The following is a 21,233-nucleotide window of genomic DNA, read 5'->3' on the forward strand; positions in this document are numbered from 1 at the left end:
GTTGAATGGTTTGTCTGTTAGATAGCTTTAGGAGGATTATCCTATTTAATCTAAATCTGAAGTATAAATGATTTAAGAAATAAGATAAATAAAAGGTATCTATTTCAGAAAATGGGCAAAGTTGCAGAAACAACAACAACAACAGTAATAACATAAATAATAACTTTAATCATTTCTTATTTAGGCTTAAGGTCAATAGTTCAGGAATGCAATTAATTAATATTATAGATTCCAATATAATATTGGGATATTATTTTATGAACTTCAAAGAAATGAAGGGCAAAATTCACCTTTGGTATGGTTTGAACTAAGAACCAAGTGGGCAAAGCTGAAGTAATCAATTTAGAAAAGGTACTCAGTTGTCTCTCTCCTAAGTCTAATTTAATTAGTGAAATGCTGAACATTATAACTAAGAAAATACATTTAGTAAGGAAGAATTGTATCATACCTGTCAGTATATCCAGTCCTATATTTAAGAGATGAGGAATAATGTACATTATTTACATTTGACGGATATTTGCCCACATCTTGTTTGTTGTTAACACAACGTTTCAGCTGATATACCCTCCAGCTTTCAGCAGGTGTCTTGGGGAAATTTCAAACCTGGGATCTCATTCCTAAGGTATCTTCAATCCTCCTCCTCACCATCATCATCATCATCATCATCATCATCATCATCATCATCACCACCACCAACATCACCACCACCACCACCTTCTTCTTCTTCTTCTTTTTCAGGTCACTGCTGGGAATTGAACACGGAATCTTGGGGTTAGTAGCCTATGCTCTTAACCACTACGCTATATGCCCGTGAGTAAATAGTGTAGTGGCTAACAGTGCAGGCTACTAACCCCAAAATTCCAAGTTTGATTCCAAGCAGTGACCTGAATAATAATAATAATAATAAGGAGAAGAAGAAGAACATCGAAAAATACCTTAGGAGTGAGAATCCAGGTTCAAAATTTCCCTAAGACACCTGATGAAGGCTGGAGGGTATATCAGCTGAAACATTGTATTAACAACAAACAAGATGAGGACAAATATCTGTCAGATGTAAATAACTGTCAGTATATGATGAACCCCAACCATTTTCCTCAAGATACCCACCACCTCCTGCAGCTGACTTCCGTTGACATCCATTGTACACTCTCTTTCCATGTCATCTTGACTATCTATCACTTGTGTGTCCCCTACTAGTTGACATCAACTCCCCTTCACCTATTACTAGCTACCACTGCTCCTCTCCCTATTTGTTCCTTACTGACATCCATTGCGCTCCTTCATCCATAATCATTCTTACAGTAACCTACCACTTATTCTCACCTTTACCTAAAAACAGGTAGCAGCCATTTCCCTATGCCACTATGATCTATATGCCTTTTTGTACACTCCCATTACCACTCATTACTGCTCTAGCATTCCTCACTCTCTTCCTCTCACATTTCCCCTCTCTTTTGCCAATGCTCTTCTCTTCCCCTCACCCTAGTACATCCCCTGCAGTCACCCTCTCTTCTAATCAGTAATGGTTATGCTCCTCTGAATAAATGAAGACAGCATAGAATAGTGTGAATCCTGGGCATGACAACCGGACAAGCACAGCTGTCATGATAAAATGCACCTAGTGTCTTTTGTGAAGTGATAGAGACTTCAAAGGTTCAAAAGGATCCTTTGTTTTGTCTTGGCAAAAGTATGACATTCTTCCAGTTCTATATTTAAGAGATGAGGAATTATGTACATTATTTACATTTGACAGATATTTGTCCTCATCTTTGTTAACACGTTTCAGCTGATATACCCTCCAGTCTTCATCAGGTGTCTTGGGGAAATTTCAAACCTGGGTTCTCATTCCTAAGATATTTTTCGATGTTGTTGTTGTTGTTGTTATTATTATTATTATTATTATTTTTTTAATTTTTATTATTATTAAGTGGTTAAGAGCACGGGCTACTAACCCCAAGATTCCAAGTTCAGCTCCAGGCAGTGACCTAAATAATAATAATAATGATAATAATAATAATAATAATAGTAGCAGCATCAAAAAATACCTTAGGAATGAGAACCCAGATTCAAAATTTTCCCAAGGCACTTCATGAAGGCTGGAGGGTATATCAGCTGAAACGTTGTGTTAACAGCAAACAACATGTGGACAAATATCCATCAAATGTAAATAGTGTATGACATTCTTGTCAATGATAGTGCCTCAAAAAAAAAAAGCACTTGGTACATTATAAAGGGATTAGCAGATGTGTGGAGACATTGTAGGGTCCTGGAGGACACTTTAGTCTTGTCTTTAAGAGAGCATAGTTCCCTCTCTAGTGCTGGTGTTATGAAAAAAATGCACTTGCATACTCACTGACAAGTAGTTGGCATTATGAAGGGCATCCATCCAAATGAAAACTAACGAAAAGAATCATGGTTTCCTAGCCACACTTGCAAGAGTAATAAGCCAAATGTTAACTGACTCAAACTGAGATGACTTGTCCAGTCCTTGTCAACATGGAAAGTGAATGTAAAATTATGATGATAATGATGATGAGGCACATGGCCTAGTGGTTAGAGCAGCAGTCAAGGGATTGCAGGTTCGAATCTCAGACTGAGCGATGTGTGTGTTTATGAGCAAAACACCTAAGGTCCACATGGCTCCGGCAGACGGTAATGGCAAACTTCTGCTGACACTTTCGCCACAAATTTCTCTCACTCTTTCCTCCTGCATCTAGCTGCTCACTTGTGACTGACTAGCATCCCTTCCAAGTGGGGAACCTATATGCCAATGAAATTGGGAAACCAGCCCTTAAGAGCCAGGTATGGCTCGAGAAAGAACAAACAAAACAACAAAAACGATGATGATGATAATGATGATAGAGAGTTTGATGGCAGCAGGAAAGTCTGTTACTTCTGTACTAGTAATCTGAGGAATGGCACAGGATTTACTAGATTCTGATCTGACTTCTTATAGCTCAGTTTTTCATGCTTTCTAAATTCAAAATATTTTTTCTTAGCAGTTCTTTTTTGTCATTTTCTTTTTATTATTATAACATAATTATGCATTTTCAGAGATTTGAAGCATTTCCTTTTATTTTTCTGATGACAAATGTTCTAAATATTTCCAATGGTGAAGTTGGCAGATATTTGAATAATGCACATATAACATCTCTTGCTAGAGAGCACATAGAATGAAATGGATCAGCCAGCTCTCCTTAAATCTTGCATATAATATTATGTAAGATCGACACAGATGTTGTGTGGCTGATATATACCCATCTCATGACAGTAAGGAACTGCAAATTTTGTCCAAATTTCTTAGGTCAACTGTGCTATATATGAATATTGCAAAAAATATAAAAAATATTCTGAAACTGATGTACTGGTTTTATTTTTATCCCATGCTAGCATGGAAAGCGGACGCTAAACGAAGATGATGATTTAATTTACTATTGATTGGTTAAATTTTACGTATAAAATATTGATTGTCTTTTTTCTTATTACAAACTTTTATTTATCTTAAATGTTAATTTAAATGTCAAAATGTTTGTTACATTGTTATACAGTCTGTAAAGCTTGCTTAAATGTTTTTGTGAAAATATAATGATGAGGATAATGATGACGGTGATGATGATTTATAAAGGTGATGACAGGGTGACAAAAATCTGGCAAAGGGCGTGTGTATGTGGTGGGGTTTACGTAGAATCAGATGATAAAAAAAATATGAAGTATAAGTATATGGTATATAGCATTAAAAAATATATATGATGTAACTCTCCTGAAAAAGAGGGACCTCTAGAGCCAGTCAATGAGTCCTGTCATGCAAGATCTTCAACACTTAGGGTTAGTACCCTCTTCAGTTGTTGGTTTCTTATACTTTGAGTGGTCCATTCACTTGTGCCACTCTCAACCACTTTTCAGTAAATTTATCTGAGGACAGCACTTCTCTCTTCACTTTTCTTTTTTCTTGTAGTGGCACTATGGTATTTTCTTCCTCTTGACCCACCTGATGACAGTTTGCCATGTTTTGGTTTGATTGTCTCTCTCCTTATCCTTTGCCAAGAAATCAGAGAGTAATAGTGAAAGTTGATTGAATCAGGTGTTTGTATCACTTCTTTCAGCATTAGTGTTGATGATGGTGCTGGTTTGGAGAGCTGAGCACACTTGCGAGACTTTCTCTTTGAGAGGTGGTTGTTGTAAACTTCTTCAATACTTTGACAGTGGCTTATTGCTGTTGCAGTTGGTGTTGATGTGGTTGTAGTGTTGGCAGCAACATTTGTGCCATCATTATAATTTTACCAGCACTTGCCATTTGAAAAATTGGACTTAAAAAATCAGCAGCACAAATTCCAGACCAAAATACAATTAGCCTCTTCTGAAAGGGGAGTTGTATAATGAAACTACACGCATCCAGACCCAATAGATCTTATTCAGTACTCTTCTATACCATAATTTTTCAAATATTCAAAAGGGTCAATATTTAGTGAAAATTCTCAGAATCAAAGGTGACTATGTTTTTCCAGAGTGCTAGCCATAGTAGTTATCATAATAATAATAATAATAACAATAATAAAAATAATAATCCTTTCTATTATAGGCACAAGGCCTGAAATTTTGGGGAAAGGGGCTGGTTGATTAACCAATCCCAGTAGCCAACTGGTACTTATTTTATCGATTCCTGAAGGATGAAAGGCAAAGTTGACCTCAGTAGAATTAGAACTGAGAATATAAAGATGGACAAAATGCTGTTATGCATTTTGCCCAATGTGCTAATGATTCTGTCATCTTGTCACCTTAATCATGATAATGACAATGATAATAAGTAGTAGAGCGAATCTCAAAAAAGTTGACAAAATTGAGAAATATCATGACTGGGCCTGAATGGTTAAGAAATTGAGGAACTAATGAGTGAAGATTGTCCCTGTAGTAATTGGTGCACTTGGCACAGCTGCCCAAAAGGCAAATGAATACTGGAATTGAGACTTATTGCCAAAATGCAGAAAAGTGTCATTTTGTATTCTGTAAGATTCCTAAGAATGGTTATTAAGATTTGAAGAAACTTATCACCATATTTCAGGATTATCCTTGCTAATTAAATTAGCATGCAATAACTCTTTGATAATAATAATAATAGTTGTGGTGGTGGTAGTCGACACTGTTGTTGCTTTCTTTTTCATTTTTTCTTTTGCAACAGCAGAATTTGACTGTTCCAGCTTGAATGTCATCACTTCTTTTACAGAGATGCTGTAGATGTAGGATTCTGAATACTGAATAAGTTATTAATGTGTAACTTCAATAAATTTTAACAGCTATCTACTTTGGAATGTTACTTTAAGGAGGAAGAATGTAACACAGCTAAAATATTTGTTACCTGAAATTTTGAGGGTCCATTCAGACCTAAAATCTCAAACTGATATTTCATCTCTTTTCTTGATACAAATCAATTTAACATATAAACATTTAACTGTTTTGAAAAATGCTGTCTTAAATGGTGGAGCACTGGATTAACTGCTTACTTTTGTTCTCCTCCATTTTTACATTATGTCTCATGGGGTTGCGATTTGCTTTTCATTTTTCTGCGATCTACAAAATAAGCAGTTGACATTACTATATGTAAAAAAGATTATGTAGCCTTGTCAAAGGAAGAAATCAAATTGCTGTAATTTTATTTGGCAGAGATAGCTTTATTACAGAGTTTTTCAGGGTGTTTACTCTTTTCCTTGTTTGAATCATTGGACAGCGGCCATGCTGGTGCATTTCCTTGAAAGATTTTACCTGTCAAATTGACCTCAGCACTTATTTTTAATTCTGGTTATTAATTCAGTTAGTCTCTTTTTGCTAAGTTATGGGAATTTAATAAAACTAACACTGGTTATCAAGCAGTGAAAGACAAACACAAAGGCACACAGATATAAGCACACAGAGAAACATTTATACATATTATCTTTTACTTGTTTCAATCATTAGACTGCAACCACTCTGGGGTATAGCCTTGAAGAATTTGAAGTTGAATGAAATGACCCCAGTAAAGCCTGCTACTTATTTTATTGGTATCTTTTGCCAAACCACTATGTTACTGGAACGAAAACACACCAACTCTGGTTGTCAAGGGTGGTGCTGGTGGTGGTGATGAGGACAAATACACACACACACACGTGGGCTTTTTTCAGTTTCCATCTCCCAATTCCTCTCAGAAAGTTCTGGTTGGCCTGAGGCTATAGTATAAAATATTTGCCCAAGGTGCCAAGCTGTGGGGTTGAACCTAGAACCATGTGGTTCAGTAGCAAACTCCTTCCCCCCCACACAACAAACTTCCACACAGTTTCCATCTACCTAATTCATTTACAAAACATTGGTTGACCAGGCGTTATTGCAGAAGACACTTGTCCAAAGTGCTTTACAGTATGAGTGAACCTAAAACTGCAAGGTCGAGAATTTAACTTCCCAACCACACAGTCATGCCTATGCCCCTGCTGAAAACACCAGTGGTGCATTTTTTTTTTATCTATAAATGTAATATATTCTCCCTATATGGAGTTTTAATGATAAATATGTTTACTTTATGTTATTTATATAAATAATAAATAATAAAATATTTTATTTGAATCAGTGAGCCTAAGGAATATAACCAAGATTTGGACTTCTCGTTTTGACATATCTGCATAAAAATGATTTAATATATTGTTGTGATGTTATTTGTCTAAAGATGTTTAGCTAGATGCTAAGATGCTTTGGTAAGATACTTCAGTCGGATTCATTGATAAAATAATAATACTTGGAGGAAAGCTGACTGCTCTCTTTGAAATAATTATATGACTACAACTAGTATTTGTGTTAAAGGCCATTGATTTTGTAAGTCTCACTACTGATCACCCTACTTCCCTTTACCTTTTTAAAAATAAATGCCTCTAAAATAACAAATTTATATTATTAGAAGCACCGGCAAGGATGTGAGGCGTAGGCATGGGTGACAGGTATAAGACATGACTTTGTGGGTAAGAAGTTTGGTTCCCAACCATGTGGCTTTGAGTTCAGTCGCCTTGTGCAGTACTTTGGGCAAGTGTTCTCCACTATAGGCTTGGACCAACCAAAACATTATAAGTGGATTTGGTTGACAGAAATAGAAGAAGTCTGCCGTGTGTGTGTGATATGCATCACTGTGATGGTTGTAAATAACTTCATATAAGCAGTGTTATTGTTTTCAAATCTTCTCTGGAAATCATGCCTGGCCATTGAAAGTTATTACCTTGCTTGGAAACAAGTGTGGCTGATGACAAGGAGGGCATGTAGCTGTAGAAATCTGCCTCAGCAAATTGTCTGAAAGGTGGATATGCAAGAAAAATGTAAAAAAGGAAAAGAAAACAGAGCTATTTCATCCTGCTGGAATCAATAAGTACAACTGTAGTACTACTGGTGATATAATTGACTAACATCATCACCCACTAATTTCTATCCCTGTGCCTATATTAGAAATGATTGTTACAGAATTATTCTGCTTGTTTGGTGAGTGTAGGGAAATCTTTTGATTTTGTACCAAAGTTTGACTTGATGACTCATTCATGTGGATGTTTTTTGGCCTTCAACTCAGTTGGCCTAAAATATATTAACATTTGCATAAGGTATAAATTGTTGCCTGGAATTTGTTTCTTTGCTTTTGTTGAATCAGTCAGTTACTGATCCAGTAATTATTAAATCCTGAAAATCCCACAGTGTTGTGTTGTACTACAAAATAACAAGACACTTTACTTGTTTTGATCAAGTGTTGAAAATTGAGTAAATGGCTTTGATGGGTAACATTGGCTATCAAGTAAAGGAGACAACTTTGAACACTTATGTATTATTAGGCTTCATCAGAAATATCACCTACTCTTTATGATTTGGCTGATGAAGTCTAATAAGGCAAAAGTATATCTCCTGCTTGCTTGGCAAAATACTTAATATTTTCTTAATCACCATGTTTAACCTTACTGTGGATATTCATGTTACTGTAAATATTAGAAACTATCAAATTTGGTGAGCTGTTAGAATCATCAGCTTACAGTATTTCTTCTGTTCTCAGTTCAAACTTGGCATAATTCAACATCATATTTCATCCTTTTGGTTGGTAGAGTAGAATCCTGTCAACTACCTGTCCCTACTAAACTTCAGACCTTGTGCATATTCAAAATAATTATTTTAATATATCATCAGTATTTTTCATAATTAAACCACCATTAAAAGATGTTTGGTTTGTTTGTAATGTCTGCAGTAAATTGATAATATAAATAATATAATAACTAATAATTGATTTTATTTTGTGACATTCATACCTTTCCAAGTAACATTTCCATGTGCAAAGTCATTTCAAGATATATACTAAATTTGGCAACAATTTAGCATCACATCAACACATTTGTTAATTATGAATAAAATAATGATTTTTCACAGCATTATAGCAACATATGTGAATTGAAACGGCTTTAACTACAACTTGAAACCTTGTCACCAAGGTTACATGAGAGTATGTTCTGGCAGCCCATCACCACCATTTTATCTTCCTTCTAGGTACTCTTATTCACTCTCAAATAATGAGGTGTAACCATGTATTTCCTCAATGACAAGACATTTTTGCTCATCCTTCCATCATACTTAAACTTCAACACTTGACCCCCTTCTTTCTGAAATATACTCCCAAGCAATCAGGGAGGTTTTTTTTCCTGTATTTATTTATTTATTTATTTATTTATTTATTTATTTGTGTGTGTGTTGCAAGTTATTTGGTAACCTCACTAGTGCTGGTGGCAGGGAAAAAAAAGCACCCAGTACACTCTGTAAAGTGGTTGGCATTAGGAAGGTGTCCAATTGTAGAAACAATGACAAAGCCAACATTGGTGTCTAAATAATGATGATGACGACAACAACGATGGCAATGACAAGTGCTTATATGCTAAAATAACAATAACCAAAATATTTAGACATTTCAATTAATAAAAATTAAATGTCTAAATATATTTTCATCAAAAATAACAGTAGAATCATGAACCATGATGATAATTCAAAAACAACTGTAGATTGGTCTGGGTGCACAAAATGTATTGAAGCCCAAGAGAATGGTGCTCGATATATTATTGTGTGTGTGTGTGTAATGTGAATTTACATAAGGCCAGTGTATCATGTAAAAAGAGCTGGGCATTGCAGATGTTGGCCAATGCATACAGGAAATGGGGTCACATTCTTACAGATATATAATGCAAAACGAAATATGTATAATGTGTACAAGAAAATGCTGTGTGTTGAGAGAGGAGTGGTGAAGCTTGACCATAGAATGTTGGATCTCAGAGATTATCGGACCTAACAGATGAGATGACATAGATTGTGACATATCAAGGAAGGGCACATTGGAGTCATGTCCAACACATACTAACAGCATGAGTTGGAACTATCTTCATTGCAGATGTTAAAATGATAATGTGAATCATGCTGACGTTGATTCCCACTTTAGTCTTGTTATTTTTCTATATCTTGTACTTTGTGTGTGTATGTGTGTGTGTACATGTACGCACACTCTCATACACATTAATCATATATGTCATAAAAAATACTTGTTGCCAATTCCTCAGTGAATTGTAAAAGGCTTGCTATCCACTCCAATATAATCAATTATACACAGGAAACCAATGTAAATTTCAGGTTAGCTCAGAAGCATTTACTACCTAGTTTTCAACATAGGTCAATGCTGTACTGGGATGTATTAGTCTGCCTTCTTACAGACCACGTGTAAACAGCTGAGGTTATGACCAACACAGGAGATCAATGAATAAATGAACAGTTACTGGAATGATAATAATAAAAACAACAATAATAATGATATTGGAAAGAGAAATTAACAATGAATTTTAGTTCAGTTTCCAGGTTGTTCCTACAATTTTTATTTTCCTTTGTTTTAATTTTTTTTCCTGTACATAAGCGTAGGTATAGCTGTGTTATGAAATTTGTTTGCAGCCATGTGGTTTGAAATTTAGTTGTCCTTCTTCTGCATGGCACTACAGATGGTCTTCAAATAGCATCCCTTGGGTCAACCAGTGTTTATGAGTGAAATCAGTTGAGGGGAACTTGCAAAGATGCACATCATATATTACATGTGTGTGTGTGTATGAGAGAGAGAGACAGACAGACAGGCAGAGAAAGCATGTATTTAATGAATGCCAGTCCAGTTGTTATCATTGGCACTGCCCGAGCAAAAAAACAATGGGATTGTTTACTAATTCCAGTGAACAAATACTTTCTAGTTTAGCAGATGTGTGGTGATTGGTGAAATACCTCACTTTAAAAACAAGGGCTGGCAACACCAAGAACATCCAGCTCTCAAAATCTGCCTCAGTAAAGTTTTGAACATAAAAATGATGACAATGGTTAAATGAACATAAAAGCATGAAAACAATGATGTGTGTGTGTGTGTGTGTGAGATCATTTAATGTCCATCCTCCATGCAGTTATTAGTCAGACTGCTCAACAGGATTTGATGAGCTAGAAGACTATCAAACTCCAGTGTCTGCTTTGGCAGAATTTCTACAGCCTTTCTAAAGCCAACTATTTTACATGTACTGGGTGCTTTTTTCATTGCACTGGCACTTTTGAGGCCACAATGTGTGTGTGTGTGTGTGCTTATCTCTTTTAATATATCTCTGTGACAGGTGTGATATGAAACTACACAAAGTGTATAAATCTGGATGTATGTGAGATTACAATTTAGTGTAGTGTTTCTGAAGATGAGACACACTCCATCCACTAGTACATGGCATTATGTTGGTGGGGAATGAGACCTCAGTATGGAGTATAAGTACGGAACAAGTAAATAAAACTTGCAATCAACCTTTAATTAAAACTTCTTTTGAATATAAATATATATACACTATACTAGCTTTGTCTGTTCAAGGTGGGGGTGTACATTCTTCATGGAAGATTGAAGCGGGACATCAGAAAAAATGGTTGATAAGCACTGATTTCATTTTTGTTGGCTGATACTAAATTTTATGTCTGTGTATGTATCCTAGTGAAATATAATAATTCAAATTACTCTGTATGTTTCAAGTTTTTTTTTTTTTTCTTCTTTTTCCTCAGGCAGGAAATACTGACCTATGTGATGCAGTGTTACAATGCAGATATTGCTTCCATGTCTCCTCAGTCACATCAGTCCCTCTGTGACACATGTCAAAGGTATGTCATTACTGAAACAGTTGTTTCCTAATCTCATTGATCAGATATAAAAAAAAAATATTTAAAAAAAATCCATAGCTTCATTCAAAAGTGAGTTGGACTTTGTAGCATATTTTTTCACTAATTGTTTTAGATACCCATGTAGTTGCAGCTAGACATAGCCATCTTCCCAGCCCTCACAGTCTTTACCCCAGCAGATATCAAAGTTGTGGGAGCTGGAGGTGGGAGGTCTGCCCCAGCCCTTGGCTACTATTCATTTTCATTGAGTAGATTAGTGCAGTGTGAGATGAAGTGCCTTACTCAAGGGTACCATGCTCCACCCAGTCTAGGAATGGAACCTTATAATCTTATGGTCATGAGCTAACATCCTATACTTTAAATACATGCCTTCACTTGAACATTAATAATGATGAGAGATCTATTAGGTATGCATTTTGAAATGGGCTCTCCCCTCACTACTCACTTTGTTCTGTGATGCAAGTTTAATTATTATTTGTATTTCATATAAAATACATCAGGTGGGATATTGGCATGATTGTTAAAGTGTTGAACAAAATGCTTTGGCTGTCTACATTCTGAGTTCAAATCCTGTTGAAATCAACTTCGCAATTTATCTCTCTGGAGTTGATAGAATAAAGTACCATACACGTACTAGAGTTAATGGTATCTATTTACACATCTCGAAATTGCTAACTTTCTGCCTAAATTTGAAAAAATTACTTTAAAGCTTAATAATATAAGTCCCAATTGTTAATAAACTTGTCATCATCATCATAATCTAATGTCTGTCTTCCATGCTGGCATGGCTTGGATGGTTTGACTAGAGCTGGCCAGCTGGAGAGCTGCTCAGGCTCCAATTGTCTGTTTTGGCATGGTTTCTACAGCTGAATGCCCTTCCTGACTCTAACCACTTTACAGAGTGTAATGGTTGCTTTTTATGTGGTCCCACCATGGCTGATTTCTATGTGGCACTAGCACAGGTGCTTTATACATGGGTGCTTTTATGTGGCATCAACATGGGTGCTTTAATGTTTGATGTTCCTGACAAGGGTCTTTTGTAAACTGAAATAGAGAGTCTTGAATTAAAAATTAACTTTTACTCTATTACCAGAGTAAGAAGGTGATCTGATAGAATAGTGTTCTGGTAGAATTACGTTCTGATTCCAAATTCTGCCAAGGTCAGCTTTGCCTTTCATTCTTTTGGGGTTGATAAAATAAGTATCAGTTGAACACAGGAGCCAGTGTAATTGACTTAACCCCTCCCCTCAAAATTGCTGGCCTTGTGCCAAAATCTAGAAGAATTTTCTGATCCGAATATAAAGTATTGCCAGTGTGTCATTTTAATTATCATGACCAACTACACTGATATATGTTGTTTTTGAATTTCTCTTTCAGGATTGCAACGAACGGCTTCAGTAGATTAAGCTTCCCAGATACTGATAAGATTGATGGAAGCATGATAAGCAGCTGTGCGAAATCTTCAGACAGTTTCAATACAAAATCCGACTTGAAGAACAGCAGTGTTCACAGTCCGGAAGTTCGAATACCTGTTTCATCTCCGCTGCTTATAGAGATGCTCACCGGGGTCTACTTTACGATGTGAGTACTTGATGTCCCTGACTCATGCCAGCACTGTAAGAACCCCTAGATGCTTGTCATAGAGTGGCAGTTTTGTCTTTTTAACATGTCATTCTTCAACAATGATGTCAAGGTGTTGGATGACACAGCGTATCAAATATAACACTAGAGAGTTATTGAAAGTTTTGTATTTGTGCCTGGTATGCATTGCATTATAAGAGACACATGCACACAAGTAGAACTTCCTCATAATCATTTCATCCTAAGTGGGGTGTCTGTCTTTGTATAAGTGGTTGTGTGAGTGATTGCATGTTTGTGAGTGATTATGTGTGTATTAATGTCATAAAAGATTAATACTGATAAAACAAAGAATTGACTAATAGTTGTTACGAATGACAAAATTTTTGTTCATAAATAATCCTTGTGTGTGTGTGTGCATGTGTGTGTATATTTGTATATGATGTATATAAGACACTTTCTAAATTAATTGTAGTATGAAAGGGGTGTGTGCTATCTAATTCCATTTTTTAGTAAATAAATGAACACAATTAAGTGACAGAATTGACTTTTGGGGGAAGATATTTCAAAGTTAAAGAAACAATTATCGTTATAAAACTCATTTTGTGTCCCAGTAAATATGTTACAATTAAATATAGATTATTTCTGTAACAAACACTGTGTTCTGATAGAGCTCATCATAGTCACCGTTTACTATGATTCTCTTTCAACTGAGTTTCAGTACAGTTACTACATATTTGGCATTCTATAGTAAATAGATATGAATGTCTAATATTCAATGTAATTATACTGTTAGTTAGTCATGTCCAGAGGTATTTCTCTCAATGGTTATTAACTGCAGGCGATCTTTTCATGTTATTTTAAATATTAACAGAATTTCAAGAAGAAATTTCATTGAGAAATCCTAATCATGTTTTATTTCTGTTTTTTTTTTTTTAATATTTCTTTCATTATATTTCATATAATCCCAAATTGTATTTTTTACTTGTTCTTTTGCTCCCTTTGTATCTTTTATTTTTTATATTTGTATTTATCTGAACTTTTTTATGTAGATTTTTTTTCAAACCTCCCAGCAAATTTCAATTCACTACTTTCTCTGCTTCTAACATCAAGCTCCCCTGCCACTGTCACTTTAATCCTCCACCCCTCTGTCTGCACTTCCCTTAATAATCACCCTCTCCCCACCAATGACTATCACTTTGTTTTCCCACCCTGTGTCTGCTCCTCCCCCAATATTTTCCTCTCCCTCTTTCCTGCTGTCCCCACTTTTCTATTCTGTTCATTTTAAAAATAGCTGGTTTATTGTTCCACCTCCAGAGATGTGGTTGTCAGCATTGTGACTGAAGACTGACCTAAATAATTGAGAAGGAACTATGTTGATTTTCATCCAGCCCTGGGCCATGATTCATTGTGGGGGAAGGTCTTTTATTTATTTATTTTTTGTTTGCTTTGTTTTATGTTTATTTCTCCTCATTGTCTTCTAACTTAAAAAGGACCAGAAAGAGTGTGGCAGCTGCTAATACTGATCCCTTTCCTTCATCACATGAATCTCCCTTAATAGTGCTAACTCCAACCCCTGTGTAGTGTTTCACTACTATAAAACTACAAAGCTTTTATTGTATAAAATTTTAATAATCATTATAGAAGCAATAGATAATAATCTACTGAAACTGTATGCTGCATTTCACTAATAATTACAGACCAAATACTGAGTGTTTAACTTGTCTTAAAATATCTGATTCTGAGCTGATAAAACTCATAAATAAACACAACACTGTTGGAAATAGCAGCAAGATCTTATTCAAATCACACCATACAAAATATTTAAAAAGAAAAAAAAAAAAAACAGAAGGAATCAATATGACTCAAGATATACTTTTTAATTTTTTACTTGTTTCAGTCATTGGGCTGTGGCCATACTGGGGCACTACCTTAAAAGGGTTAGTCAAACAAATCAACTCCTTTACTTAAATTTTTTTTTAAGCCTGGTGTGGATTTGGTAAACAGAAACTGAAAAAGTCCTCTCTGTGTGTATGAATAAATGTGTGTGTGTGTGTGTAGTGTTTGATGTCTCTATCAGTCTCTTTTGACAATCTGCTAAGTTACAGATATAAACAGATCAACACCAGCTGTTAAGTGATAGTGGTGGAAGGACAAACATACACAAAAACACACACACACATATATGTGTGTGTGTGTGTGTGTATATTCAGAAAAAGGAAGCTTTCAGAATTTTGGATTATTTTTTATTAGCACTTTCATTCATTTAACCAAGTTCAAGAAAAATGGAACCAAAATAATTATTTTTGTTCAATTTTTCTTGAAGAATTCGGTTAAATGAATGAAAGCACTAATAAAGTATTAGCCAAAATTCTGACTGCCCTCTTGTTTTTAATATACAATAACTGTACACCACTTCAAACACTACACACACACACATTTATTCACATACACAGAGAGGATTTTTTCAGTTTCTGTTTATCAAATCCACACACTAGGTCTAAGGCTATAATGAAAGACACTTGCCCAAGGTGTTACACAGTGGGACTGAACTCAGAACCATGTGGTTGGGAGGTGATCTTCTTATCACACTGCCATGCCTGCACCTATATCTGATATAAAATGAATGGATGTTCATGACTGGGATGCTTTTTTATGGGTTTGATTGATCAAGGCTGATGCAGGGCTAAACGAGAAAAATCTCAATGTAAAATGTAGATGTAACACACGGCTTTTATAAATTTGTTTATCCTAGTACATAGCAAGTAGGAGAGGTCAAGTCCCTTAAGATATAATTCTATGTTTCTATCTTTCATCATCATCATCATTTAATGTCCATTCTTCCATGCTTGCATGGGTCAGTTGGAATCCATTGAAGTAGATTTTTATGGCTGGATGCCCTTCCTGTTATCAGTCCCTCCCCTGTTTCCAAGCAAGTTAGTATTTCCTCATGGCCATATATGTTTTCATGGAAAGAATAGAAACAAACAACACCACTTGTATGATAATGACACTCATTTACAATTATGTCATAGCAATAGGATGGTCACACATACATTGTACACATATGCATACATACATCATCATCATCATCATCATCGTTTAGCGTCCGCTTTCCATGCTAGCATGGGTTGGACGGTTCAACTGGGGTCTGGGAAGCCAGAAGGCTGCACCAGGCCCAGTCTGATCTGGCAATGTTTCTACGGCTGGATGCCCTTCCTAACGCCAACCACTCCGTGAGTGTAGTGGGTGCTTTTTACGTGCCACCGGCACAGGTGCCAGACGAGGCTGGCAAACGGCCACGATCGGATGGTGCTTTTTACGTGCCACCAGCATGGGGGCCAGGCGAGGCTGGCAACAGCCACGAACGGATGGTGTTTTTTACATGCCACCGATCCATCTATTTGTCTATAGGTACTTAGGGTAAATCCCAGCTGTTTCTGCCTGAAGCACATCTACTTATACCATTATTACAATTAATATGTAGTCACAGTTGTATTACAAATTTTTCTCTGTCTGATGAATATCTAATTAGAAATTCTTTTATCTAACATCTAAATCTTTTTTATTTCCTATCAGCAAGTGAAACATGTGTAATGGAGAACAAAAATATCTACTTTCCTATTCATATATATATATATATATATATGAGGTGGTGCTGCAAAGTTCCTGGCTTTAGGTAAAAGAAAATACAGGAGGACCAGTTAATTATGATTTTAGTTAGCATATTCCCCTCTCAGATTCACACACTTACTGCACTAGTACTTCAGTTTTTCTAAGTCCTGTAAAAGAACTCAGAAGGTTGAGCTTCCAATCAGGCCATTTGCGATGCCCTTAAAGCCAGGAACTGTTCAGTACTCCCTCATATATATATATATATATATATATATATATCTATATATATATATATATAGATAGATAGATGTAGTTTAAATTTATAGAGAAACAAAAGATGAAGACAGGTGTATTAGTTTGATGCTTAGGCAAAATGAAAAAGTCTTTTATGTTTCAAGCCTATGCTCTTGTGTGTGTGTATGTATATATATATATATATATATATCCTTTTACTTATTTCTGTCATTTGACTGTGGCCTTGCTGGAGCACCGTATATAGTCAAATAAATCGACATTGGGACTTACTCTTTGTAAGCCTAGTTGTTATTCTATCAGTCTCTTTTGCCAAACCACTAAGTTATAGGGATGTAAACACACCAACATCAGTTGTCAAGTGATGATGGGGTACAAACACAGACACACAAATACATACATTTATATATGTTTGAATGATGATAAGTTAAAAGCAAGAAAAACTGTTATGGCATGTCTGTTATCAAATGATCGGGGAAACATTCTTTTCAGGTGCTGAATAACATCTCATGTTCCCTCCTACATCCCTTTCCCAGTTTTCAGAGTTGGCACTGTAAATGTAGGCACATTGAAATGTAGATCTAACGAGATTGTAAAGATGCTTAAAGAGAGGCATGTTGATGTGTATTGCATCCAAGAGGTTAGATGGAGAGGAGGTTCAGCCCGGTTCCTCACAGGCAAGATACATAGGTATAAAATCTTCTGGGAAGGTAACAGTGACAGAGTAGGTGGTGTGGGCATACTTCTTGCTGAGAAATGGGTGGATAAGGTCATAGAGGTAGTCAGAGTGTGTGATAACAGTACTTAAGCTTAGGTTAGTCATGCAGAATAGCATAGCTACAATTATATCTGCCTACACCCCACAGGCAGGCCTAACAAATGAACAGAAGGACACTTTTATGATATTCTTCTGCAAGCTACTTCAAAGACAAGTGACAGTGATCTCATCTTCGTGGCTGAGGATTTTAATGGGCATGTCAGCCGGCTGCCTAGTATCTTCCATGGTGTTCATGGCGGCTATAGAAATGCTTCCCAAAACAAAGCAGGAACAAGGCTACTGGAGTTTTGTGATGCAAATAACCTTTTGATCTGCAACACCAACTTCAGGAAGCCAGCCAACAACCTGATAACCTATCAATCAAGTGACTCTGCTAGCCAGATTGATTTCATTTTAACCAGACAGTTGCTTTTAAATATAAAGACCCTCTCTGGTGAAGAATGTGCCCCACCAACATAGACTAGTCATTAGTGACTTTAGACTCCAGGCCAGAAGGGTGTTGAGAAGCAGACTAATCTGGAAAAGAAGGATTTGGAAGCTTAAGGACCCTTCATATGGTCAGAGATTTAGGGACATCCTAATTCAGAAATTTGATGAGAGGGAGGAGGAGCTACAATCTTGTGACATAGAGGGCAACTAAGAATTCCTGTGGGACAGCTTGCTGAGTGCCACAGACCAAATCTGTGGCAGGTGCAAAGTCCCTTTCAGACCTAGGGTAATGTGGTGGTGGAATGATACTGTAGACAGGGCCATTAGAGCAAAGAAACAGGCCTCGAAGAGTGGGGGCAGTAGGAACTATATCAGATAGCCAGAAGGGAAGTTACGAGACAAGTATATCTAGCCAAGGGAAAAGCAGAAAAGAAGTTTGCCTATGTTCAGCATCATGAGGACCAAAGAACTGAAGTATTTCAGATTACAAGACAGTGTGTGAGAGAAAATTATGATGTTACAGGAGAGAAATGTGTTTGCATGGATGATGGTGCACCTGCTTTTAATGATTCTGCAAAGAAAGAGGCTTGGAGATGCCAATATGAAAGACTGCGGCATATTGAGAACGAATGGGAGGAGGAGAGTCAGTCAAATGATGACCCAATTAAGGGACCAACTACCCTAATCTACAGTGCGCTAGTAGATAAAGTAATTAAGGATATGAAGACAGAGAAATCCTCCAACCCATCAAGAATCAATGCTGAGATGCTTAAAATATCTGGTGGTGTGGGTTATGGTCTAGTCACTCATATTGTAAATCAGGGGGTTCATGAAGGAGTCATACCCAATGATGGTGTAGCAGCACCGTAGTCAACTGCTACAAAGGTAAAAGTTATGCCTTTGATAGAAATAATTACAGAGGTATCAAAGTGTTGGATCAGGTGATGAAAGTTAGGGAGAGGGTCATAGCCCAACTAATTAAAGAGAGAGTTAGCCTAGATGAGATGCAGTTGCACCATTGATACTATATTTCTGGTAAGGCAACTGCAGGAGAAATACCAAGCCAAAAATAAACTTCTGTACTTGGCTTTTGTTGACTTGGAGAAAGCTTTTGACAGAGTCTTCTGATCCATTATCTGGAGGTCAATGCGGAAACTAGGGATAGATGAGTGGTTGGTAAGAGCTGTACAAGCCTTGTACAGGGACGCTACCAGTAAGGTGAGGGTTGGCAACAAATACAGTGAAGAAATCGGAGTACAAGTAGGGATTCACCAGGGATCAGTGCTCAGCTCCCTCTTGTTCATCATATTTCTCTTGGTAACAACAGAATTATTTAAGACAGGCTGCCCCTGAGAACTTCTCTATGCTGATGACCTTGCTCTTATAGCTGAATCACTACCTAAACTATAGAAGATGTTCCAAGTATAGAAGCAAGGTCTAGAATCAAATGGCCTTAGAGTCAACCTAGCTAAAACCAAAGTCCTAATAAGTAGGAAGGCAGACAAATCACAAATCCCTCCAGGTAGATAGCCCTACTCAATCTGTAGAAAAGGTGTAGGTAGAAACTTCATAAGGTGTACCCAGTGTAAGCTTTGGACACATAAAAGGTGCAGCAACATCAGAGAAACTAACTTTTGTATTTGGAAGTTGCACAGGTACAATAAACACTGAAAATAAACTCCATTAACTGCTATGGGAGCAAGCTAGAGGTAGTAGATAGCTTCTGTTTTCTAGGTGACCAGGTTAGTAGTTGAGGTGGATGCTCCAAGAGCATGGCTGTGAGAATAAGATTAGGTTGGGTAAATTTCAGAGAGCTCCTACCCCTGCTGGCAACAAAGGGCCTCTCTCTCAGAGTTGAAGGCTGATTGTTTGATGCCTGTGTGAGTACAGCTATGCTGTATGGCAGTGAAACATGGGCTATAACAGCTGAGGACATGCACGGACTTGAGAGAAATGAAGTGAGTATGCTGGATGTGCAATGTCAGTGTTCATGTTTGACAGAGTATAAGCATCTTGAGAAAAAAGTTAGGCATAAGAGGCATCACATGTGATGTGCAAGAGAGACAACTATGCTGGTATGGTCATGTGATGCATATGGATGAGAACAGCTGTGTAAAGATCTCTAACTGTGGAGGAAACCTGGGTAGACCCAGGAAGACATGGGGTGAGATGATGAAGCATGTTCTTTGAACTTTGAGCCTCAGAAAGGCAATGACAAATGACTGAGACCTTTGGTGATGTGCTGTGCTTGAGAGAACTCAAGCCAAGTGCACCCATGCTGGTGGCACGTAAAGAACATCTTTTGAACTTTGGGCTCACAGAGGCAAAGTGGCTGAGTCCCTCTTGCGTTTTGGGCCTCACAGAGGTAATGACCAAGACCTTTGGCATTATGTCATGCTTGAGAAGAAGACCCATCAAGCCGAGCAAAATCGCAGTTATGGCAGATACCGGTGTCATGCAAGTTGGCATGTAAATGCACCCTGGTGTCACACAAATAGTACCCATACTAGTGGCAAATAAAAGCACCCATTACATTCTCAGAGTGGTTGATGTTAGGAAGGGCATCCAACCGTAGAAAACCATGCCAAATCAGACTGGAATCTGGTGCAGCCTTCCTGCGTGCCAGCCCAGTCAAACTGTCCAACCCATGCCAGCATAGATAATGGACATTAAATGATGATGATGATATATATACGACAGGCTTCTTTCAGTTTCCATCTACGAAATACACTTACATACATGTGCATGCACGCACACACATACACACACACACACACACACTTTCACTTTCCATGTACTAAATCCTCTCACAAGATTTTAGTCAGCCTGGGACTACAGTAGATAACATTCACCCAAGATGACACAAAATTAGACTGAATCCCAAAAGTGGTGAGGAAGCGAACTTCTTAACTACCCAGCCATGCCTGTACCTTTCTCTTTCGTTTATCATTCAAACTGCTCAGAATTTCTTCAAGACTTTGTTGCAGTCATTCAGTGATATTTGTAATTATTCAAGTAGATCTATTCATTATCACTGTTGTCTCTGAAGTTTACATGTTGTTTTGGGATTAAATGTTATATAAAAGTGTTTACTGTTGGGCATTTGTATTTACTGTATCATTTTTGCTCTAGCATTTTTCCTCTAGGAACACAGTAATTTCTTCCCAATTCTATTTAGCCAGAAGGAATGATAAAATCCTTTCTACTAAAGGCACAAGGCCTGAAATTTTGGGGAACGGGGCTAGTCAATTAGATCAACCGCAGTCCGTAACTGGTACTTAATTTATTGACCCCAAAAGGATGAAAGGCAAAGTCGACCTCGGTGGAATTTGAATGTAGTGATATATAAAATACCGCTAAGTATTTCGTCCAGCACATTAATGAT

At 36.9% G+C, this 21,233-nt stretch overlaps 1 protein-coding gene across 2 annotated transcripts in view; it reads left to right on the forward strand.

Annotated features, from left to right (window-relative positions):
* The window catches only part of LOC115223833 (hyccin), a 374,581-nt gene that overhangs the window by 323,752 nt on the left and 29,596 nt on the right, over nt 1-21,233 (forward strand). For both annotated transcript variants that reach the window (XM_029794513.2, XM_036515120.1), the window contains 2 exons: nt 11,083-11,178; nt 12,574-12,777. In XM_029794513.2, the coding sequence (XP_029650373.1) occupies nt 11,083-11,178; nt 12,574-12,777 (300 nt within the window). The remainder of the gene's footprint in view (nt 1-11,082; nt 11,179-12,573; nt 12,778-21,233) is intronic.

The sequence above is a fragment of the Octopus sinensis genome, linkage group LG2, assembly GCF_006345805.1.
Source record: "Octopus sinensis linkage group LG2, ASM634580v1, whole genome shotgun sequence".
In the NCBI taxonomy this organism is placed as follows: Eukaryota; Metazoa; Mollusca; class Cephalopoda; order Octopoda; family Octopodidae; genus Octopus; species Octopus sinensis.